The 24985-nt window shown below is 50.1% G+C and overlaps 1 protein-coding gene across 1 annotated transcript in view; it reads left to right on the top strand.

The window, feature by feature from the left end:
- LOC144691779 (complement component C6-like) overlaps window positions 1-19025 on the top strand; it is a 109798-nt gene extending 90773 nt beyond the window's left edge. The window contains exons 17-18 of the mRNA XM_078560242.1: window positions 13990-14231; window positions 18608-19025. Of these exons, the coding sequence (XP_078416368.1) occupies window positions 13990-14231; window positions 18608-18765 (400 nt within the window). The 3' untranslated portion in view covers window positions 18766-19025. The remainder of the gene's footprint in view (window positions 1-13989; window positions 14232-18607) is intronic.
- Window positions 19026-24985: the final 5960 nt, after the last annotated feature.

Below are 24985 nucleotides of genomic sequence, written 5' to 3'. Positions count from 1 at the left end.
TGCCCGCAGGGAGCTCTCTCTCTCTCTGTCTGCCCGCAGGGAGCGCTCTCTCTCTGTCTACCCGCAGGGAGCGCTCTCTCTCTCTGTCTGCCCACAGGGAGCTCTCTCTCTCTCTGTCTACCCGCAGGGAACGCTCTCTCTCACTGTCTGCCCGCAGGGAGCGCTCTCTCTCTGTCTACCCGCAGGGAGCGCTCTCTCTCTGTCTACCTGCAGGGAGCTCTCTCTCTCTCTGTCTACCCACCGGGAACTCTCTCTCTCTCTGTCTACCCACAGGGAGCTCTCTCTCTCTGTCTGCCCGCAGGGAGCTCTCTCTCTCTCTGTCTGCACGCAGGGAGCTCTCTCTCTATCTGTCTGCCCACAGGGAGCTCTCTCTCTCTGTCTGCCCGCAGGGAGCTCTCTCTCTGTCTGTCTGCACGCAGGGAGCTCTCTCTCTATCTGTCTGCCCACAGGGAGCTCTCTCTCTCTGTCTGCCCACAGGGAGCGCTCTCTCTGTCTGCCCGCAGGGAGCGCTCTCTCTGTCTGCCCGCAGGGAGCTCTCTCTCTGTCTGCCCGCAGGGAGCGCTCTCTCTCTCTGTCTACCCGCAGGGAGCTCTCTCTCTGTCTGCCCGCAGGGAGCGGTTTCTCTCTCTGTCTACCCACAGGGAGCGCTCTCTCTCTCTGTCTACCCGCAGGGAGCGCTCTCTCTCTCTGTCTACCCGCAGGGAGCGCTCTCTCTCTCTGTCTACCCGCAGGGAGAGCTCTCTCTGTCTGTCTACCCACAGGGAGCGCTCTCTCTCTCTGTCTACCCGCAGGGAGCTCTCTCTCTCTCTGTCTACCCGCCGGGAGCACTCTCTCTGTCTGTCTACCCACAGGGAGCGCTCTCTCTCTCTGTCTACCCGCAGGGAGCTCTCTCTCTCTCTGTCTACCCGCAGGGAGCTCTCTCTCTCTCTGTCTACCCGCCGGGAGCGCTCTCTCTGTCTACGCACAGGGAGCGCTCTCTCTGTCTGCCCACAGGGAGCGCTGTCTCTCTCTGTCTGCCCACCGGGAGCGCTCTCTCTCTCTGTCTGCCCACAGGGAGCTCTCTCTCTCTCTGTCTGCCCGCAGGGAGCTCTCTCTCTGTCTGCCCACAGGGAGCGCTCTCTCTGTCTGCCCACAGGGAGCTCTCTCTCTGTCTGTCTGTCTGCCCGCAGGGAGCTCTCTCTCTCTCTGTCTGCCCGCAGGGAGCTCTCTCTCTCTCTGTCTGCCCGCAGGGAGCTCTCTCTCTCTCTGTCTGCCCACAGGGAGCTCTCTCTCTCTCTGTCTGCCCGCAGGGAGCTCTCTCTCTCTCTGTCTACCCGCAGGGAGCGCTCTCTCTGTCTGCCCACAGGCAGCGCTCTCTCTGTCTGCCCACAGGGAGCTCTCTCTCTGTCTGTCTACCCGCAGGGAGCGCTCTCTCTGTCTGCCCACAGGGAGCGCTCTCTCTGTCTGCCCACAGGGAGCTCTCTCTCTCTCTGTCTGCCCACAGGGAGCTCTCTCTCTGTCTGTCTGCCCGCAGGGAGCTCTCTCTCTCTCTGTCTACCCGCAGGGGGCGCTCTCTCTCTCTGTCAACCCGCAGGGAGCTCTCTCTCTCTCTGTCTGCCCACCGGGAGCGCTCTCTCTCTCTGTCTACCCGCAGGGAGCGCTCTCTCTCTGTCTACCTGCAGGGAGCGCTCTCTCTCTCTCTCTCTGCCCGCAGGGAGCTCTCTCTGTCTGTCTACCCGCAGGGAGCGCTCTCTCTCTCTGTCTACCCGCAGGGAGCTCTCTCTCTCTCTGTCTACCCGCCGGGAGCGCTCTCTCTGTCTACCCGCAGGGAGCGCTCTCTCTGTCTACCCGCAGGGAGCGCTCTCTCTGTCTACCCGCAGGAAGCTCTCTCTCTCTCTGTCTACCCGCAGGGAGCGCTCTATGTCTGTCTACCCGCAGGGCGTGCTCTCTCTCTCTGTCTACCCGCAGGGGGCGCTCTCTCTGTCTACCCGCAGGGAGCGCTCTCTCTGTCTGCCCGCAGGGAGCGCTCTCTCTGTCTACCCGCAGGGAGCTCTCTCTCAGTCTGCCCACAGGGAGCGCTCTCTCTGTCTGCCCGCAGGGAGCGCTCTTTCTGTCTGCCCACAGGGAGCTCTCTCTCTTTCTGCCCGCAGGGAGCTCTCTCTCTGTCTGTCTGCCCGCAGGGAGCGCTCTCTCTCTCTGTCTGCCCACAGGGAGCTCTCTCTCTCTCTGTCTACCCGCAGGGAGCGCTCTCTCTCTCTCTGTCTGCCCACAGGGAGCTCTATCTCTCTCTGTCTACCCGCAGGGAGCGCTCTCTCTCTGTCTGCCCACAGGGAGCTGACTCTCTCTGTCTGCCCGCAGGGAGCTCTCTCTCTCTGTCTGCCCGCAGGGAGCGCTCTCTCTCTCTGTCTGCCCGCAGGGAGCGCTCTCTGTCTGTCTGCCCACAGGGAGCGCTCTCTCTCTGTCTACCCGCAGGGAGCGCTCTCTCTCTCTGTCTACCCGCAGGGAACGCTCTCTCTCTCTGTCTACCCGCAGGGAGCTCTCTCTCTCTCACTGTCTGCCCGCAGGGAGCGCTCTCTCTCTGTCTACCCGCAGGGAGCGCTCTCTCTCTGTCTACCTGCAGGGAGCGCTCTCTCTCTCTCTCTCTGCCCGCAGGGAGCTCTCTCTGTCTGTCTACCCACAGGGAGCGCTCTCTCTCTCTGTCTACCCGCCGGGAGCGCTCTCTCTGTCTACCCGCCGGGAGCGCTCTCTCTGTCTACCCGCAGGGAGGGCTCTCTCTGTCTACCCGCAGGGAGCTCTCTCTCTCTCTGTCTACCCGCAGGGCACGCTCTCTCTCTCTCTGTCTACCCGCAGGGGGCGCTCTCTCTGTCTACCCGCAGGGAGCGCTCTCTCTGTCTACCCGCAGGGAGCTCTCTCTCTCTCTGTCTGTCTGCCCACAGGGAGCTCTCTGTCTGTCTGCCCACAGGGAGCGCTCTCTCTGTCTACCCGCAGGGAGCGCTCTCTCTGTCTACCCGCAGGGAGCTCTCTCTCTCTCTGTCTACCCGCAGGGCACGCTCTCTCTCTCTCTGTCTACCCGCAGGGGGCGCTCTCTCTGTCTACCCGCAGGGAGCGTTCTCTCTGTCTACCCGCAGGGAGCTCTCTCTCTCTCTGTCTGTCTGCCCACAGGGAGCTCTCTGTCTGTCTGCCCACAGGGAGCGCTCTCTCTGTCTACCCGCAGGGAGCGCTCTCTCTGTCTGCCCACTGGGAGCTCTCTCTCTCTCTGTCTACCCGCAGAGAGCGCTCTCTCTGTCTGCCCACAGAGAGCTCTCTCTCTCACTGTCTGCCCGCAGGGAGCTCTCTCTCTCTGTCTACCCGCAGGGAGCGCTCTCTCTGTCTACCCGCAGAGAGCGCTCTCTCTGTCTACCCGCAGGGAGCTCTCTCTCTGTTTACCCGCAGGGAGCTCTCTCTCTGTCTGTCTACCTGCAGGGAGCACTCTCTCTGTCTGCCCGCAGGGAGCTCTCTCTCTCTGTCTGCCCGCAGGGAGCTCTCTCTCTCTCTGTCTGCCCGCAGGGAGCGCTCTCTCTGTCTGTCTGCCCGCAGGGAACTCTCTCTCTCTCTCTGTCTACCCACAATGAGCTCTCTCTCTCTCTGTCTGCCCGCAGGGAGCTCTCTCGCTGTCTATCTGTCTGCCCGCAGGGAGCGCTCTCTCTCTCTGTCTGCTGCAAGGAGGTCTCTCTGTCTGTCTGCCTGCAGGGAGTGCTCTCTCTCTGTCTGCCCGCAGGGAGCGCTCTCTCTCTGTCTGCCCGCAGGGAGCGCTCTCTCTCTGTCTATCTGCAGGGGGAGCTCTCTCTCTGTCTGCCCGCAGGGATCTCTCTCTGTCTACCCGCAGGGAGCGCTCTCTCTCTGTCTGCCCACAGGGAGCTCTCTCTCTCTGTCTATCTGCAGGGGGAGCTCTCTCTCTCTCTGCCCGCAGGGATCTCTCTCTCTCTCTGTCTGCCCACAGGGAGCTCACTCTCTCTCTGTCTACCCGCAGGGAGCGCTCTCTCTCTGTCTGCCCACAGGGAGCTCTCTCTCTCTCTGTCTACCCGCAGGGAGCACTCTCTCTCTGTCTGCCCACAGGGAGCTCTCTCTCTCTGTCTATCTGCAGGGGGAGCTCTCTCTCTGTCTGCCCGCAGGGATCTCTCTCTCTCTGTCTGCCCGCAGGGAGCTCTCTCTCTCTGTCTGCCCGCAGGGAGCTCTCTCTCTCTCTGTCTGCCCGCAGGGAGCTCTCTCTCTCTGTCTAGCCACAGGGAGCTCTCTTTCTGTCTTCCCACAGGGAGCTCTCTCTCTGTCTGCCCGCAGGGAGCGCTCTCTCTGTCTGCCCGCAGGGAGCGCTCTCTCTCTGTCTGGCCGCAGGGAGCTCTCTTTCTGTCTTCCCACAGGGAGCGCTCTCTCTCTGTCTGGCCGCAGGGAGCTCTCTCTCTGTCTACCCGCAGGGAGCTCTCTCTCTCTGTCTTCCCACAGGGAGCGCTCTCTCTCTGTCTGGCCGCAGGGAGCTCTCTCTCTCTGTCTGCCCACAGGGAGCTCACTCTCTCTCTGTCTACCCGCAGGGAGCGCTCTCTCTCTGTCTGCCCACAGGGAGCTCTCTCTCTCTCTGTCTACCCGCAGGGAGCACTCTCTCTCTGTCTGCCCACAGGGAGCTCTCTCTCTCTGTCTATCTGCAGGGGGAGCTCTCTCTCTGTCTGCCCGCAGGGATCTCTCTCTCTCTGTCTGCCCGCAGGGAGCTCTCTCTCTCTGTCTGCCCGCAGGGAGCTCTCTCTCTCTCTGTCTACCCGCAGGGAGCTCTCTCTCTCTGTCTAGCCACAGGGAGCTCTCTTTCTGTCTTCCCACAGGGAGCTCTCTCTCTGTCTGCCCGCAGGGAGCGCTCTCTCTGTTTGCCCGCAGGGAGCGCTCTCTCTCTGTCTGGCCGCAGGGAGCTCTCTTTCTGTCTTCCCACAGGGAGCGCTCTCTCTCTGTCTGGCCGCAGGGAGCTCTCTCTCTGTCTACCCGCAGGGAGCTCTCTCTCTCTGTCTTCCCACAGGGAGCGCTCTCTCTCTGTCTGGCCGCAGGGAGCTCTCTCTCTCTGTCTGGCCGCAGGGAGCTCTCTCTCTCTGTCTGGCCGCAGGGAGCGCGCTCTCTCTGTCTACCCGCAGGGAGCGCTCTCTGTCTGCCCGCAGGGAGCTCTGTCTCTGTCTGCCCGCAGGGAGCTCTCTCTCTGTCTACCCGCAGGGAGCTCTCTCTCTGTCTACCCGCAGGGAGCGCTCTCTCTGTCTACCCGCAGGGAGCTCTCTCTCTGTCTACCCGCAGGGAGCTCTCTCTCTGTCTACCCGCAGGGAGCTCTCTCTCACAGCCTTCACCTGCCCTTAAGGTGACATCATCTCTCTCCCTCTTACCCACCCCACCTTGGCAGCGCTGAGCATCTCAGTACGAGCCTTACGCTTGCCATCAATTGGCCAGTCAGCATGAAATCGCAGTCAATCATGGTCAGCAATCCGTTTCCTAACTGCTCTCGGGCCGGCCGATCGTGTCGCCCTCCGCCAAGTGTAAAATTCAGGCCTATGTGTCTGTGTGTTTCTGTGTGCAGCTGGCTGTCTGAATGTGTGTACACGTGTCTGTCTGTGACTGTGTTTATGTGTACATGAGTGTGTGTGTGTTTGAGTGTGTATGTGTGTGACTGTGTGCATATGTATATGTGTGTGTATCTGTGTGTGTGCGTGTACGTGTGTGTGTCGGTGTGAGTGTGTGTATGTGAGTGTGTGTATATGAGTGTCTGTGAGTGTCAGTATGTGTGTAGGTGTGTGAGTATCTGTGCTTGCATGTATCTGTGTGTGTGTATGTGTGTGTGTATATGTGTGTGCGCGTGTGTGTGTGTGTTTGTATGTGTGAATATGTGTGGGTTTGTGTGTGTGTGCATTTGTATGTGTGTGAGTGTGTGTGTATGTCTCTGTGTGCGTGTGTATATGTGTGTGTATGGGTATGTGAGTGTGTGTGTGTGTCTGTGGATGTGAGTATGTGTGTGTGTGTGTGAGTGAGTGTGAGTGTGTGTGTGAGTGTGTGTATCTCTGTGTGCATATGTGTGTATGTGTGTGTGTGTGTGTATGTGTGTGAGTGTCTGTGAATGTGTGTGTGTATGTGTGAGTGTCTGTGAATGTGTGTGTATGTGTGTGTGAGTGTGTGTATATGTGTGTGTACATATGTGTGTATATGTGTGTGTGTATGTGTGTGTGCATGTGTGTGTGTATATGTGTGTGAGTGTCAGTATATGTGTAGGTGTGTGAGTATCTGTGTGTATGTGTATCTGTGTGTGTGTATGTATGTGTGTAGATGTGTGTGTATATGTGTGTGAGTGTGTGCACACGTGTGTATGTATGTGTGTGTGTATGTGTGTGAGTGTGTGTGTGTATGTCTGTATGTGTGTGTGTATGTTTGTGTGTATGGGTGCCTGTATGTGAGTGTGTGTGTGTGTGTGTGTGTCTGTGGATGTGAGTATGTGTGTGAGTGTGTGTGTCTGTGGATGTGAGTATGTGTGTGAGTGTGTGTGTGTGTGTCTGTGGATGTGAGTATGTGTGTGAGTGTGTGTGTCTGTGGATGTGAGTGTGTATGTGTGTGTGTGTATGCATTTGTGTGAGTGTTTGTGTTTGTGTATGTGTCTGTGTCAGTGTGTATATGGCTGTGTTTGCATCTGTAAATGTGTCTGTATCAGTGTGTACGTGGCTCTGTTTGTGTCTGTACATGTTGTGTGTCCGTGTGTAGAGGGCTGTGTTTACGTCTGTATATGTGTCTGTGTCAGTGTGTATAGGGCTGTGATTGTGTCTGTGCAGGATAGTGAAGAGGGGACCGATGATCAAAGTGTGACAGGAAGGGGCAGAAAATATAAGGAGTGGAGCACAGCACAAATTAGAATCAGAATGAGTGACAATGGTAAAAAGTCAAAGCTTAAGGCTCTTTATCTGAATGCAGGCAGCATTTGTAACAAGATAGATGAGTTATCGGCACAAATAGAAATAAATGAATATGACTTGATAACTATTACAGAGACGTGGTTGCAGGGTGACCAAGACTGGGAACTCAATATTCAAGGGCATTTGATGTTCTAGAAAAATCGGCAAAAAGGAAAAGGAGGCGGGGTAGCTTTGTTAATAAAGGAAGGTATCAGTGCAGTGGTGAATAGTGATATAGGTGCAATAGATCATGATGTAGAATCAGTTTGGGTGGAAATAAGGAATAGCAAGGGGAAGGAATCATGGGTGGGAATCATCTATAGGCCCCCGAAGAGTTGCCTCACTGCAGGACAAAGTATAAATCGGGAAATAATGGGGGCGTGTAAGAAGGGCACTACAATTGTCATGGGTGATTTTAATCTGCATATTGACTGGACAAGTCAGATTGGCAGGGGCAACATGGGAGATGAATTTGTAGAGTTCATCAGGGATTGTTTCTTAGAGCAATACGTTGCAGAACCTACCTGGGAACAGACTATTTTAGATCTCGTAATGTGTGATGAGGTGGGATTAATAAGAGATATCATAGTTAAGGATCCTCTGGGGGGTAGTGATCACAACATGGTAGAATTTCAAATTCAGTTTGAGGGGGTACAACTCAGGTCTCACACCAGTGTCCTTAACTTAAATAGGAGCAATTACAGATGTACAAAGAAAGAGTTGTGTAAAGCGGGCTGGGAAAATAGACTAAGGGGAAGGTCAGTGGATGAGCTGTGGCTGACATTTAAGCAGATATTTCATAACGCTCAGCAAAAATTTATCCCAGTCAAAAAGAAGGACTCAATGAGAAGGATGAACTGCCTGTGGTTAACAAAGATGGTCAAGGAGAGAATCCAATCAAAAACTAAGGCATACAAAGCGGCGAAAACTAGTGGTAGACTGGAGGATTGGGAATTTTTTAGGAACCAGCAGCGGAGACTAAAAAGCTAATGAAGAGGGACAAAATTGATTATGAAAGTAAATTGGCAAGAAATATAAAAACAAACAGCAAGAGCTTCTATAGGTATGTAAAAAGAGAGAGAGTAGCTAAAGTGAGTGTGGGACCCTTGGAGGATGCGACTGGAGAATTTATAATGAGGAACATGGAAATGGCAGGTAATTTAAATCTATATTTAGCATTGGTCTTCATGGTGGTGGACACTATAAACATCCCAATGATATCAGATAAGCAAGGAGGAATAGGAGGAAAGATCTTGTAACAGTCTCTCTGACAAGGGACAAAGTATTTGACAAACTAATGGGACTAAAGGCAGACAAGTCACCAGGACCTGCATCCAAGGGTTTTAAAGGAATTGGCTGCAGAGATAGTGGAGGCATTGGTCGAAATATTGGAGAACTCACTGGATTCCAGGAGGGTACCAGCAGATTGGAAAACTGCTAATGTGACGCCCCTGTTCAAGAGGGGAGGGAGACAAAAAGTAGGAAACTATCGGCCAGTCAGCCTAACATCTGTCATTGGGAAAATGCTAGAGTCCGTTATTAAGGAAGAAATAGCAGGACATTTAGAAAAGCTTAACACAATCAAACAGAGTCAACATGGTTTGTGAAAGGGAAATCATGTTTGACAAATTTGCTAGAATTCTTTGAAGATATAACAAGCAGAGTTGATAAAGGGGAACCGGTAGATGTCGTGTATTTGGATTTCCAAAAAGCATTCGATAAGGTGCCACATAAAAGATTATTGCACAAGATAGGAGCTCGTGGTATTGGGGGTAATGTATTAGCACGCAGGATTGGTTAACACACAGAAGACAGAGAGTCGGGATTAATAGGTCTTTTTCAGGTTGGAAAGACGTAACTAGTGGGAGTGCCACAAGGATCAGTCCATGGGCCTCAATTATTTACTATCTATATTAATGACTTGGAGGAGGGGGCAGAGTGTAATGTATCCAAATTTGCTGATGATACAAAAATAGGTGGGAGGGCATGATGTGATGAGGACATAAGGAATCTGCAAGGGGATATAGACAGGTTGAGTGAGTGGGCAAAAACCTGGCAGATGGAGTTTAATGTAGGAAAGTGTGTGGTCATGCACTTTGGTAGAAAGAATCAAAAGGCAGACTATTATTTAAATGGGGAGACACTCCAAAAATGTGCAGCACAGAGGGATCTGGGTGTTCCTGTGCATGAAACACACAAAGTTCCCATGTAGGTGCAGCAAGTAATTAAGAAGGTAAATGGAATTTGGCCTGAATTGCTAGGGGGTTGGAGTTTAAAAATAGGGAAGTCTTGTTACAACTGTACAGGGTGTTATTGAGGCCGCACCTGGAGCACTGTGTACAGTTTTGGTCCCCATATTTAAGAAAGGATATACTGGCATTGGAGGCAGTTCAAAAGAGATTCACTAGGCTGAACCCTGGGATGAAGGGGTTGACTTATCAAGAATGGCTAAACAAGTTAGACCTTTATTCATTAGAGTTTAGAAGAATGAGGGGTGATCTTATTGAAACGTACAAGATTCTGAGGGGGCTTGACAGGGTAGATGTTGAGAAGATGTTTCCATTAGTGGGGGAATCTCGAACTAGGGGACATAGTTACAGAATAAGGGGGAAACTCATTTAAAACTGAGATGCGAAGGAATTTCTTCTCTCAGAGGGTAGTGAGTGTCTGGAATTCTCTACCCCAGAGAGTTGTGGAGGTTAGATCACTGAAAGTATTTAAAGAGGAGGTAGGTAGATTTTTGAAATATTGGGGAGTAGAGGGCTATGAGGAGCTGGCACAAAAGAGGAGTTGAGGCCTGGGGCAGATCAGCCATAATCTTATTGAATGGTGGGGTAGGCCTGAGGGGCTGAATGGCCTACTCCTGCTCCTATTTCTTATGTTCTTATGTTTCTGTGTCAGTGTGTATAATGCTGTGTTTGTATTTGTGTCTGAGTCAGTGTGTACAGGGCTGTATTGTGCTTGTCTATGTGCCTGTGTCAGTGTGTACAGGACTATGTTTGTGCCTGTATCTGTGTCTGTGTCTGTGTCACTGTGTATGGGGCTGTGATTGTTTCTGCATATGTGCCTGTGTCAGTGCGTACAGGCTGTGTTTGTGTATGTGTCTGTGTCAGTGTGTACAGGCTGTGTTTGTGTATGTGTCTGTGTCAGTGTGTACAGGCTGTGTTTGTGTATGTGTCTGTGCCAGTGTGTACAGGCTGTGTTTGTGTATGTGTCTGTGTCAGTGTGTACAGGCTGTGTTTGCGTATGTGTCTGTGTCAGTGTGTACAGGCTGCGTTTGCGTATGTGTCTGTGTCAGTGTGTACAGGCTGTGTTTGTGTATGTGTCTGTGTCAGTGTATACAAGCTGTGTTTGTGTTTGTGTCTGTGTCAGTGTGTACAGGCTGTGTTTGTATATGTGTCTGTGTCAGTGTATACAGGCTGTGTCTGTATATGTGTCTGTGTAAGTGTGTACAGGCTGTGTTTGTATATGTGTCTGTGTCAGTGTTTACAGGCTGTGTCTGTATATGTGTCTGTGTCAGTATGTACAGGCTGTGTTTGTGATTGTGCCTGTGTCAGTGTGTACAGGCTGTGTCTGTATATGTGTCTGTGTCAGTGTGTACAGGCTGTGCTTGTGTATGTGTCTGTGTTAGTGTGTACAGCCTGTGTTTGTATATGTGTCTGTGTCAGTGTGTACAGGCTGTGTCTGTATATGTGTCTGTGTCAGTGTGTACAGGCTGTGCTTGTATCTTTGTCTGTGTCAGTGTGTATGGGGCTGTGTTTGTTTCTGCATATGTGCCTGTGTCAGGGTGTACAGGCTGTGTTTGTGTATGTGTCTGTGTCAGTGTGTACAGGCTGTGTTTGTGTATGTGTCTGTGTCAGTGTGTACAGGCTGTGCTTGCGTATGTGTCTGTGTCAGTGTGTACAGGCTGTGTTTGTGTATGTGTCTGTTTCAGTGTGTACAGGCTGTGTTTGTATATGTGTCTGTGTCAGTGTATACAAGCTGTGTTTGTGTATGTGTCTGTCAGTGTGTACAGGCTGTGTTTGTATATGTGTCTGTGTCAGTGTGTACAGGCTGTGTTTGTATATGTGTCTGTGTCAGTGTATACAAGCTGTGTTTGTGTATGTGTCTGTCAGTGTGTACAGGCTGTGTTTGTATATGTGTCTGTGTCAGTGTGTACAGGCTGTGTTTGTATATGTGTCTGTGTCAGTGTATACAAGCTGTGTTTGTGTATGTGTCTGTCAGTGTGTACAGGCTGTGTTTGTATATATGTCTGTGTCAGAGTGTACAGGCTGTGTCTGTATATGTGTCTGTGTCAGTGTATACAAGCTGTGTTTGTGTATGTGTCTGTCAGTGTGTACAGGCTGTGTCTGTATATGTGTCTGTGTCAGTGTGTACAGGCTGTGTTTGTATATGTGTCTGTGTCAGTGTATACAAGCTGTGTTTGTGTATGTGTCTGTCAGTGTGTACAGGCTGTGTTTGTATATATGTCTGTGTCAGAGTGTACAGGCTGTGTCTGTATATGTGTCTGTGTCAGTGTATACAAGCTGTGTTTGTGTATGTGTCTGTCAGTGTGTACAGGCTGTGTCTGTATATGTGTCTGTGTCAGTGTGTACAGGCTGTGTTTGTGTCTGTGTCAGTGTATACAGGCTGTGTCTGTATATGTGTCTGTGTCAGTGTGTACAGGCTGTGTTTGTGATTGTGCCTGTGTCAGTGTGTACAGGCTGTGTTTGTGTCTGTGTCAGTGTGTACAGGCTGTGTCTGTATATGTGTCTGTGTCAGTGTGTACAGGCTGTGCTTGTGTATGTGTCTGTGTTAGTGTGTACAGCCTGTGTTTGTATATGTGTCTGTGTCAGTGTGTACAGGCTGTGTCTGTATATGTGTCTGTGTCAGTGTGTACAGGCTGTGTTTGTGTATGTGTCTGTGTCAGTGTGTACAGGCTGTGTCTGTATATGTGTGTCTGTCAGTGTGTACAGGCTGTGTATGTGTCTGTGTCAGTGTGTACAGGCTGTGTTTGTGTATGTGTCTGTGTCAGTGTGTATAGGCTGTGTTTGCGTATGTGTCTGTGTCAGTTTGTACAGGCTGTGTTTGTGTATGTGTCTGTGTCAGTGTGTACAGGCTGTGTTTGTGTATGTGTCTGTGTCAGTGTGTACAGGCTGTGTTTGCGTATGTGTCTGTGTCAGTGTGTACAGGCTGTGTTTGTGTATGTGTCTGTGTCAGTGTATACAAGCTGTGTTTGTGTATGTGTCTGTGTCAGTGTGTACAGGCTGTGTCTGTATATGTGTCTGTGTCAGTGTGTACAGGCTGTGTTTGTATATGTGTCTGTGTCAGTGTGTACAGGCTGTGTCTGTATATGTGTCTGTGTCAGTGTGTACAGGCTGTGTTTGTGTATGTGTCTGTTTCAGTTTGTACAGGCTGTGTTTGTGTCTGTATACGTGTGTGTCAGTGTGTACAGGCTGTGTTTGTGTAAGTGTCTGTGTCAGTGTATACAGGCTGTGTCTGTATATGTGTCTGTGTCAGAGTGTATAGGCTGTGTTTGTGTAAGTGTCAGTTTCAGTGTATACAGGCTGTGTCTGTGTATGTGTCTGTGTCAGTGTATACAGGCTGTGTCTGTATATGTGTCAGTGTCAGTGTGTACAGGCTGTGTTTGTGCATGTGTCTGTGTCAGTGTATACAGGCTGTGTTTTTATATGTGTCGGTGTCAGTGTGTACAGGCTGTGTTTGTGTATGTGTCTGTATCAGTGTGTACAGGCTGTGTCTGTATATGTGTCGGCGTCAGTGTGTACAGTCTGTGTTTGTGTATGTGTCTGTGTCAGTGTGTACAGGCTGTGTCTGTATATGTGTCGGTGTCAGTGTGTACAGGCTATTTTTGTGTATGTGTCGGTGTCAGTGTATACAGGCTGTGTCTGCATATGTGTCTGTGTCAGTGTGTACAGGCTGTGTCTGTATACGTGTCTGTGTCAGTGTGTACAGGCTGTGTTTGTGTATGTGTCCGTGTTAGTGTGTACAGGCTGTGTTTGTGTATGTGTCGGTGTCAGTGTGTACAGGCTGTGTTTGTGTAAGTGTCAGTTTCAGTGTATACAGGCTGTGTCTGTGTATGTGTCTGTGTCAGTGTATACAGGCTGTGTTTGTGTATGTGTCTGTATCAGTGTGTACAGGCTGTGTCTGTATATGTGTCGGCGTCAGTGTGTAAGTCTGTGTTTGTGTATGTGTCTGTATCAGTGTGTACAGGCTGTGTCTGTATATGTGTCGGTGTCAGTATGTACAGGCTGTGTTTGTGATTGTGCCTGTGTCAGTGTGTACAGGCTGTGTCTGTATATGTGTCAGTGTCAGTGTGTACAGGCTGTGTTTGTTTATGTGTCGGTGTCAGTGTGTACAGGCTGTGTTTGTGTATGTGTCTGTGTCAGTGTGTACAGGCTGTGTTTGTGTATGTGTCTGTATCAGTGTGTATAGGCTGTGTCTGTATATGTGTCGGTGTCAGTGTGTACAGGCTGTGTTTGTGTATGTTTCGGTGTCAGTGTGTACAGACTGTGTTTGTGTATGTGTCGGTGTCAGTGTGTACAGGCTGTGTCTGTATATGTGTCTGTGTCAGTGTGTACAGGCTGTGTCTGTATATGTGTCTGTGTCAGTGTGTACAGGCTGTGTTTGTGTATGTGTCCGTGTTAGTGTGTACAGGCTGTGTTTGTGTATGTGTCTGTATCAGTGTGTACAGGCTGTGTTTGTATATGTGTCTGTATCAGTGTGTACAGGCTGTGTTTGTTTATGTGTCAGTGTCAGTGTGTATAGGCTGTGTTTGTGTATGTGTCTGTATCAGTGTGTATAGGCTGTGTTTGTTTATGTGTCGGTGTCAGTGTGTACAGGCTGTGTCTGTATATGTGTCTGTATCAGTGTGTACAGGCTGTGTTTGTTTATGTGTCGGTGTCAGTGTGTACAGGCTGTGTCTGTATATGTGTCAGTGTCAGTGTGTACAGGCTGTGTTTGTGTATGTGTCGGTGTCAGTGTGTACAAGCTGTGTTTGTGTATGTGTCGGTGTCAGTGTGTACAGGCTGTGTTTGTCCCTCACTAACACTCTCACTATCTGCTGTTGTATTTGTAGTGCTGCTGATTCTGCAGAGCTGTGCGTATACGATGTTGCTGCTCAGACCCTTCTAAGTTCCTCGATCTGTGCCTATTTAGCAAACAGATGTGAAGAGCAGGACCTGCAACTGGTGAAGGAGGGGCAATGTGAGGAGTCTGACCTGCTGTGGGCAGCAGAGCGAGCTCTTCTGTCCCTCTCCAGCTCCAAGAGGGAGCTCTGTTCATTCCTGGACTCATGTTATGACTGGGAGAGGTGTAAAGGTAATGGTGATGATTGCTACTCCCTTGTGCCTGGATGATCTGTATACCGGAGAGTGGCCCCTCTGGTGGGTGTCGGGGGGGATGCGCAAGCTGGGTGCTGATGTTTCAGTTCCGCCCTCCTCCCTCTCTATGTGAAGTCTATAGGGTAGATGTGTGTTGACTCCATTCTGCACCAACCCCCAGAAGTATCTCAAGCAGCTTGGCTCTATTGGTAACACAGTGCCTCATGTACTCCCTCCCCTCAGTGACCTTCCTGTTTAACAGCCTCTTCCTGAGCATTCCTTGCTGTAACATGCTGGAGATTCTCCACACTCGCTGGCCACAGATTCAGAGTGTTCATCCTATACCCACCGTAGCATTATCACGGCCACAGCATGATTGGATTTTGATTCCAATACCTCGTATTGAAATTCACAACAGAATCACAGTGCAGAAGAGGCACTTTGGCCCATTGACATGTGAGAAACGCCTGACCTACCTACCTAATCTCATTTACCAGCACTTGGCCCATAGCCTTGAATGTTATGACGTGCCAAGTGCTCATCCAGGTACTTTTTAAAGGATGTGAGGCAACCCGCCTCCACCACCCTCCCAGGCAATGCATTCCAGACCGTCACCACCCTCTGGGTAAAAAGGCTTTTCCTCACATCCCCCCTAAACCTCCTGCCCCTCACCTTGAACTTATGTCATCTAAGGGGAACAGCTGCTCCCTATCCACCCTGTTCATGCCCCTCATAATCTTGTACACGTCGATCAGGTTGCCCCTCAGTCTTATCTGCTCCAATGAAAACAACCCAAGTCTATCCAACCTCTCTTCATAACTTAAATGTTTCATCCCAGGCAACATCCTGGTGAATCTCCTCTGCACCCACTCCAGTGCAATCACATCCTTCCTATAATGTGGCGACCAGAACTGCACACAGTACTCCAGCTGTGGCCTCACCAAGGTTCTATACAACTCCAACATGACCTCCCTACTTTTGTAATCTATGCCTCGATTGATAAAGGCAAGTGTCCCATATGCCTTTTTCACCGCCCCACTAACATGCCCCTCTGCCTTCACAGATCTATGGACACACACGCCAAGGTCCCTTTGTTCCTCAGAACTTCCTAGTGTCATGCCGTTCATTGAATACTTCCTTGTCAAATTACTCCTTCCAAAGTGTATCACCTCACACTTTTCAGGGTTAAATTCCATCTGCCACTTATCTGCCCATTTGACCATCCCATCTATATATTCCTGTAGCCCAAGACACTCAACCTCACTGTTAACCACCCGGCCAATCTTTGTGTCATCTGCAAACTTACTAATCCTACCCCCCACATAGTCATCTATGTTGTTTATATAAATGACAAATAATAGGGGACCCAGCACAGATCCCTGTGGTGCGCCACTGGACACTGGCTTCCAGTCACTAAAGCATCCTTCTGTCATCACCCTCTGTCTCCTACAACTAAGCCAATTTTGAATCCACCTTATCAAATTACCCTGTAACCCATGTGCATTTGCCTTCTTTATAAGTCTCCCATGTGGGACCTTGTCAAAGGCTTTGCTGAAATCCATATAAACTACATCAACTATACTACCCTCATCTACACACCTGGTCACCTCCTCAAAAAATTCAATCAAATTTGTTAGGCATCACCTCCCTCTCACAAAGCCATGCTGACTATCCCTGATCAAACTTTGTCTCTCCAAGTGGAGAAAGATTCTCTCCTTCAGAACTTTCTCCAATAGTTTCCCTACCACTGACGTGAGACTCACTGGCCTGTAGTTCCCTGGCTTATCTCTACAACCCTTCTTAAATAGCAGAACCACATTAGCTGTTCTCCAATCCTCTGGCACCTCCCCTGTGACCAGAGAGGAATTAAAATTTGGGTCAGAGCCCCTGCGACCTCCTCCTTGCCTCCCTCGGCAGCTTGGCGCACAAATCATCCAGAACTGGAGATTTGTTCACTTTTAAGCCTGCCAACACCTCCAATACCTTGTCACTCCCTATATCAATTTGCTTAAGAACCTCGCAGTCTCTCTCTCCGAGTTTGATACCTTCATCCTCATTCTCTTAGGTGAAGACGGATGTGAAGTATTCATTCAACACTCTAGTGATGTCCTCTGGCTCTACCCATAGATTGCCCCCTTGGTCCCTTGTGGGCCCTACTCTTTCCCTGGTTATCCTCTTCCCATTGATATACTTATAGAATATCTTGGGATTTTCCCTACTTTTACCAGCCAGAGCTTTCTCATATCCCCTCTTTGCTCTCCTAATTGTTTTCTTAAGCTCCACCCTGCACTTTCTGTACTCCACTAATGCCTCTGCTGATTTGCTTCCCTTGTACCTGCTAAAAGCCTCTCTTTTCCTTCTCATCGTAACCTGAATATCTCTGGTCATCCATGGTTCTCTGGGCTTGTTACTTCTTCCTATCACCCTAGAGGGAATGTACCCTCCCCGTTTCCTTTTTGAACACTGCCCACTGTTCCTCTGTAGATTTCCCCACAAGTAACTGTTCCCAGTCTACCTTGGCCAGATCCTGCCTTATTTTACTAAAACCAACTCTCCCCAATTCAAAACATTTTTTTGCAACTTGTCGATTTCTTTGTCCATAACAAACTTAAACTGTACCATGTTGTGGTCACTATCACTAAAATGCTCACCCACCACCGCCTCAGCCACCTGTCCAGCTTCATTCCCCAGAATTAGGTCCAGCACTGCGCCGTCCCTTGTTGGACCCTCTACATATTGACCTAAAAAGTTCTCCTGTACACATTTCAAGAAATCCACTCCATCCAAGCCCTTAACACTATGTCTATCCCAATTAATGTTGGGAAAGTTGAAATCACCTAATATAATTACCCTATTGTTATTGTTTTTACACAACTCCACAAATTGTGCACATATTTGCTCCTCAATTTCCCGCTGACTATCTGGGGGTCTATAATAAACACCTAATAATGTGGCTGCCCCTTTTTTATTCTTAAGCTCTACCCACAAAGCTTCATTCGTTGCCCCCTCCAAGATATCATCTCTCCTCACTACAGTGACTGACTCCTTAACTAATAATGCAATGCCCCCTCCTCTTTTACCCACTCCCCTGTCTCACCTGAAGATTCTATATCCCGGAATGTTGAGCTGCCAATCCTGCCCCTCCCTCAACCACGTCTCAGTGATGGCTATTATATCACAATTCCACATGTCAATCCTCACCCTTAACTCATCCGTTTTCCCTGTAATACTCCTGGCATTAAAGTAGAGGCCATTCAGCCTTGCCTTACTCCCTTGAAACTTATTGCAGCTGTAGTCCCTCTGACTTGATTGTTTTACTGTATTACGAAGTGTCCCTATTCTGCTAACATTCTGTGTCCCCTCCCACTGCCGAATTAGTTTAAACTCCTCCCAACAGCACTAGCAAACCCGCCCGCAAGGATGTTAGTCCCGCTCTGGTTCAGATGTAGACCATCCCACTTGTACAGATCCCACCTTCCCCAGAAACAGTCCCAGTGATCCAGGAATCTAAAACCCTCCCTCCTGCACCAACTCTTAAACCACATATTCATCTGTGCTATTCTCCTATTTCTGAGCTCGTTAGCACGTGGCACTGGGAGTAATCCAGAGCTTACAACCCGAGAGGTCTTGCTTTTTCGTCTACTGCCTAACTCCCTGAATTCTTGATGCAAGACCTCATCCCTCTTTCTACCTATGTCATTGGTACCAACATGTACCATGACCTCTGCCTTATCCCCCTCCCCCTTCAGAATGCCCTGCAGCCGTTCAGTGACATCCCGGACCCTGGCACCAGGGAGGCATATCCCAAACACTCCGGATATCCCAAAGCATTCACCAGCCAAGCAATTGTCACATTTGTCTCTGCTGTGATGTAGGAAGCACGGCTGTCAATTTGTGCACAGCAAGCTCCCACAAACAGTAAGGTGATAACGATCAGAGAATCTGTTTTTGTGATGTTGGTCGAGGGATAAATATTGGCCAGGACAACAGGAATAACTCCCCTGCTCTTCTTTGAAATAGTGCTATGGGATCTTTTATATCCACCTGAGAGGGCAGACAGAGCCACTGTTTAATTTCATATGTGAAACAAAGCACCTCCAACAGTATAGCACTCCCTCCATACTGCGCTGGAATGTTAGCCTAGATTTTTGTATCCAGGTTTCTGGGCTGGGTCTTGAACCTCCAACCTTCTGAGTCAAAGATACGAGTGCCACCCACCGAGCCACAGATGATACATCAATTGGGGGTCCAGTACAGTTGGTGCTGTCTTTTTTCAACTTTCTACATTAGCAGGAGTGAGGTGCAGCAAAGTTCCTGTCTCGTTCTAACACTGATCTTTCATTCCCCTTTATCTTCCCTTTCCCTTCCCCTCAGCGTCGAAATGCACATGCCTGCTCCCCAATCAATGCCCTCGGGAAGATCCGAAGGATTATTGTGTTGTTTTCCGGTCCAAGGAGATGAGAGTCAGCCTTTGTATGCTGGGAGCGATGAAATGCAAGAAGATTAATTTTCAAATGTGTACACCCTCTTAGACAACTCCCCAGACCCCTGTGCATTGAGGATTTCAACTGTGCATCAGTTATATCACAGGATGAGAGACCTTGCAAAGTTATAGGAACATAGAAACACAAGGAGACCATTGGGCACCCTCAAGCCTGTTCCACCAGCAAAATATATAGCAAAACATGTCTTCCTATCATTACTGTACTGCATATTTGTACTGAACGGTCTACTATCTGTTTAAAGTACGATTTTTACTTCAAAATAAACTACAGGTTGAGATTCTAAAGCATCACAATAGTTTGTGAACTATTTGCTGTGACCATGGGGGACCTGGTTGGTTTGGGAATGTACCATGAGCTGAAATCTTCACTGTAGAAACTGAGGAAGGTGCATCACTGTCAAACACTCCTTGGTCCATCAGTCCAACTCCAGACTCTGTTGGAAATAGCTTACCAAACTCTGAAAAAAACAACTTATATGTATACAGCGCCTCTGACATGATGAAATGTCCCGAGGTCCTTCACAGGAGCAGTATAAAACAAAGCGATACCGAGACACTGGAGGGAATATTGGGTCCGATGATCAAAAGCTTGGTCAAAGAGGTGGTGTTAAGGAATAAAAAAACCAGAACGTGCTGGGAAGACTCAGCAGGTTTGGCAGCACCCGTGGAGAGAGAAGAACAGAGTTAAACATTTCGAGTCCCTATAAGTCTTTTTTCACAGGTAGGCTTTAAGGAGCGTCTTAAAGGAGGAAAGCAAGAGTAGAGAGGTGGAGAGGCGTAAGGAGGGACTTCCAGAGCCTGGGTCCAGGTAGCTGAGGGCACAGCCGCCAATGGTGGGGCAATTAAAATCGGGGATGCACCAGAGGCCGGAATTAGTGGGGCACAGAGATCTCAGAGGGTTGTGGGGCTGGAGGAGATTACTGAGGTATGGTGGGGCAAGGCCGTGGGGGATTTGAAATCAAGTATAAATAAGAAATGTAATTGATTCCAGAGCGTGTGCTGATTGCAAACATAAAATCAACATTCATTCCCTTAAAATCTTGCATTCTTAAATATCTCCTAGTATTCTGGTCCAATGGAAACTGCCCCACGACCTTTGACCCCCCCCCCACCCAACTCACATTGTAGAAGCTGGTTTCAGTTTATCTAATGCCTGCGCTTTGTTGCTGTGTCACCTTAACTCTACACAACACAGTCGTACCCGGCACCCAGATCAATTAGTTACCTCCTGGAATCTATGTTCTATCCTCTGAAATGCTTTCAATAAGCTCACCGAGGCTCCTTCGACAGCACCTTCAGAACTCATGACCACAACCATCTAGAAGGACAAGGGCAGCAGATAGACGGGAACACCACCACCTGGAAGTTCCCCTCCAAGTCACTCACCATCCTGACTTGGAAATATATCGGCTGTTCCTTCACTGTCGCTGGGTCAAAATCCTGGAACCCCCTCCCTATCAGCACTGTGGGTGTACCTACACCACATGGACTGCAGCGGCTCAAGAAGGCAGCTCACCACCGCCTTCTCAAGGGGCAATTAGGGATGGGCAATAAATGCTGGCCCAGCCAGCGAAGCCCAGATCCTGTGAGCAAATGAAATGCAGCTCGCCATCAACGGCCAAGATGCCTCTCTTGCTTCTGTCCTGTAATCCGGAATTTAATTAATTTACATTTCCTTCTCTACTCTACGTACCTTGGACTTTTCCTTGTTAAATGCCATTTGCCCCCACTGGCCCCTCAACCAAGCATGTCCATCTCCACACTGTTTGGACCACATGATGTTGAGTGTGAACTCATGTGGATTCACTCTGTTCAAAGATGATTCCTAGACGCTGTGATCATTGTGATTCTCTAACCTCTTCCTAGGCAGCTTCTGTTAACTATGAGCCAACACCACTGTGACCGGGGGCGGAATCGTCCCAGATTTGCACTAAGTGCGGTAGCGGGCAGGACCAACAGCGTTTACCCACCGTCCACAATGGAGGCTTCTCACGCCGTATCGTCCCAATCCTGCTGCGTACGTTATGCGTTCCCGGGATACACGCCATTTCGATGGCGAGGGGGCCCCGATTTGCCCGCCACACTGTCCCTCGCCGCTTCACCGCGCCTCTCAGCGCTTCCAGCCCAGGGCTGCTACAAATAAAACACGGCCCCGAAAGGGAAGACAACTACAGCCCTCAGGCTTAGTGACACGTTCCTCGGGTGCCTTTTGGACGCTCGGACAGGAAACGTTAACTCTGTTTCTCTCTCCACAGACGCAGCCAGACCGGCTGAGTTTTGCCAGCACTTTCTGAGATTAAGCTGGGCTGTTCGCTAGCTCGGTGTCGCATTTGATCCCAAAATTAGTTTCTGACCTCATATTCGTGTCATGACTAAGGCAGCCTATTTCCACTCGGTACATCCCCTGAGTTCACCCCTGGCTCAGCTCATCAGCTGCTGAAACCCTCGTCCGCTCCTTCGTTCCCTCTGGACTCGATTATTCCAACACACTCCTGGCTCCTCTCCCACATTCTACCCTCCATAAACTTGAGGTCATCCAAAACTCTGCTGCCTGTGTCCTAACTCACAGAAAGTCCCGTTTCCCCTCTCACCCCTCTGCTCACTGACCTTCATTGGCTCCCAGTCAAACAACGCCCTAATTTTAAAATCCTCATCCTTTGTTTTCAAATCCCTCCATGGCCTCGCCCCTCCCTATCTGTGTGATCTCAACCCTCTGAGATCTCAGCGCTCATCTGATTCTGGTGTCATCACTGTGCATCATCTGTGCATCACTGATTTTAATCACTCCACCATTGGTGGCTGTACCTTCAGTTACATGGGCCACAAGCTCTGAACTTCCCTCTGCACACCTCTCTGCCTCCGTACCTCACTTTGCTCCTTTCAAACACTCCTTAAAACCCAGATCTTTGACCAAGCTTTTGGTCATCTTTCCTACTGTCTCCTCATGCGTCTCAATGTCACACTTTGTTTTATTATATTCCTTTGGAAATGCCCTGGGACATTTTATTGTGCTAAAGACACTATATAAATATAAACTGTTGTTGTTTTGAAGTGTAGTCACTGTTGTGATGTAGGAAACAAAGCAGCCAATTTGTGCACAGCAAGATCCCACAAGCAGCCATGTTTCACGACCAAATAAGTGATTTTAGTTGATGGATAAATATTGGCCAGGACACCAGGCAGAACTCCCCTACTCTTCTCTATGAAATAGTGTTCCCGAAGCTCTTACATCCACACGGGAGGGCAGATGGGGGTCTCAGTTCAATGCCTTATCTGAAAGACAATACCTCCGCCAGTGCAGCACTCCCTCAGCACTGCACTCAAATTTCAGTCATGATTTTCGTGCGCAAGTGTCTGGGGTGGGATTTGAACATACGACCTTCTGACTCTGAGGTGAGTGTGTTACCCACTGAGTCACAGCTGTACAATCATCTCGCTCCTAACTGAGGCCGGATATGGCTGTGAGCTGCGAGGTTCTGAACGCACTGTTACAACTGATCCCGGGGTGAGGCCCCCCCCAGATTGTTAACTTCCTGACCGGGGACCCCAACTTTGTTTTGCTCCCTGGGTGAGGAGGAATGAACTGGCTCCCCTTCTTCATTCAACCCCCACGGCTGATCACAACAAGGCTAATTTAAAAGGGATCCCTTCCCCCCATTGATACCTTTTCCCAGCCCAAATATATTTATGTTTTATAAGGAGCCAATTTAACCAGGTTATCTTGAGTCAAAGAAAAGAAGAGTGAGTTTATTCGTTACTAAAAACCCGAGAAAAATAGAATAGAAACGCAACACACACACACACACAGACAGGTCAGAAATGAGAAGTTGAGTCCAAATAAAAGTTGAAGAAGATATACGAATCAGTCTTTGGCTTGTCCGTGAGGGGTAGATGGTGAAACGTTGCGGCCGTTAAGTTGGGCGATTCCGGTGGAGCTGAGTTTGGCGGTTTATCGGTCGGTTTGGAGACACTGGGTTCTGCAAGTTGGCTGAAGAAGCCGTCCTGTTTCCTTTATGATTGCGGTTTGGCTGAGCCTTGCCCCCAGCAACAGGGAGAGGGAGAGAGACTTGGCCTGCAGCCGCAGGAGCGACTAGTTGGTCTTCCTGTGCTGTCACTCTCACAGCGCACTAACGCACCAGCACTACTCTACAGCTAGCCTTTTAACCTACTTTACCCTGTGTATTCCTGCAGGGGAAAAAAAAAACACTTTGTGCCCCCGAGAGTCTGGTTTTTTTTTAGATCTCCGACCATTTCGCACATTCTGAGATATGAATCAACAGGAGATGGATTTTTGGATATCTTCTGAGATGTGCAAATCAGCCTTTTGTCTCTGCAACCACAGGAGATTAAAGTTCAGTCTTTTGCATTTTTCCTCTCTCCCTTTAAAGTGTCTCTGCTTGAAGAAGGCCACGACACCTTCTCAGGTGTGACATTCCATGTTCTCTCAGAACAGGTCTCTCAGTATCATCCACATGGGAATTTTCCAGAAAGCGGTCACTTTACATTATCAGCCGTCTCTTGCTCAGTGTCCTTGCTTGTATTTCTTTAAAAACACACACACATCTCCCTTAAAAAGTTCAATATGCTCATAAGTAATTGGTGACAGTAATCGGCTTTCCTTGACCACACACGTGCCAGGAGCAAGGCCAGCCAAGAACTTTTCTTGGAGGTGGCTTCCTAATTGGTCGCCTCAGCTCTCCCTGTCCTATCAGAGGTGGCTGAAGGAGTCCCAACGCTGTTGGACCAATCAGAGGGCTGGCAGCTCGGGAGATTTGCGGGCCACACCTGGAGAAGACTGAGGGGTGACCTGATCGAGGTGTACAAGATTATGAGGGGCATGGACAGGGTGGATAGGGAGCAGCTGTTCCCCTTAGTTAAAGGGTCAGTCACAAGGGGGCACAAGTTCAAGGTGAGGGGCAGGAGGTTTAGGGGGGGATGTGAGGAAAATCTTTTTTACCCAGAGGGTGGTGACGGTCTGGAATGCGCTGCCTGGGAGGGTGGTGGAGGCGGGTTGCCTCACATCCTTTAAAAAGTACCTGGATGAGCACTTGGCACATCATAACATTCAAGGCTATGGGCCAAGTGCTGGTAAATGGGATTAGGCAGATAGGTCAGGTGTTTCTCACATGTCGGTGCAGACACGAAGGGCCGAAGGGCCTCTTCTGCACTGTGTGATTCTGGATAGCTGAGGCCTCGACACGGAGACGCCCCTGGGGTGCACAGGCAAATACAGAATTCAGAGGGGAGACGTCACTTGGCTTCTCGGGGAGGAGGGACATGCCTCTGGGTGGATCCCTGGCGCTGTGATTGAGGGATGGAGCCTCCTGCCCTGATGGTCTCTGGCCTGTCATGGGGACCCTGCCCCCATTGAGCCGCTGGTCCCCACCGGCAGCAGGAGTAGGGGAGTCACTCATAACCAGGAAAATGGTAGTGAGGCCACAAAATCGTCACGCATTAGGCTCTGAACTTGCCACCTCCATGGTGCCGGTCACATCCCAGGCCACATCTGGGAAAGGTGCCCGATGGTGGGAATGTGCTGGGGAGCCATCCTGATGTGGTTTGCTTCTATTTTCCTGGCAATCCAATCTTCCTCCTTGCATCTCTGCTCCCCCACTCCCCCCCTCCCCCCTCTCCCACCCCCCTCTCCCCCCTCTCCCCCCCTCCCCCTCTCCCCCCATCCCCCTTCCCCCTCCTCCTCCCCCTCTCCTCCCCCCTCCCCCTTTCCTCCCCCATCCCCCCCTCTCCCCCTCTCCTCCCCCCTGCTCCCGCCCCACTTCATCTCCAAGATCCAAACTTCAATCCAGAGCAAGGGGACAGCAAACTGACCGGCTCCATAGGCCAACTGGGCTTCCCACAGGCACAGATCAGCATCAGAGGCTGCACGTGGCACTCGATGCTCCACAGCACGGCCTGCGCATCATCATCACCGACACCGCGATTGCAACGGAGGCCGGTCACCAATCCCAGCACATCACTGCCAGTTACCACGGAGACTGCCAAACACACTCATCATGTGCCAATGTACCAGGATTGCCCCCATGAACTGGAACCCTGTGTACAGCTGGAGGGAGAGGTTGAAGGAGAGAGTGGGTAATTGGAAGGGGAGATTGGAGGAAGGAGAGTGGAGGAGTGGAGGGGAGAGTGGAGGTGGGAGGGGAGGAACGGAGGGGAGAGAGCGGGGGTGGGAGGGAGGTTGGAGGAGGGAGAGTGGAGGCGGGGGAGGAGAATAGAAGAGGGAGAATAGAGAA

The sequence above is a fragment of the Cetorhinus maximus genome, chromosome 2, assembly GCF_964194155.1.
Source record: "Cetorhinus maximus chromosome 2, sCetMax3.hap1.1, whole genome shotgun sequence".
Classification (NCBI taxonomy): Eukaryota; Metazoa; Chordata; class Chondrichthyes; order Lamniformes; family Cetorhinidae; genus Cetorhinus; species Cetorhinus maximus.
This window is presented reverse-complemented; position numbering and strand designations above follow the sequence as displayed.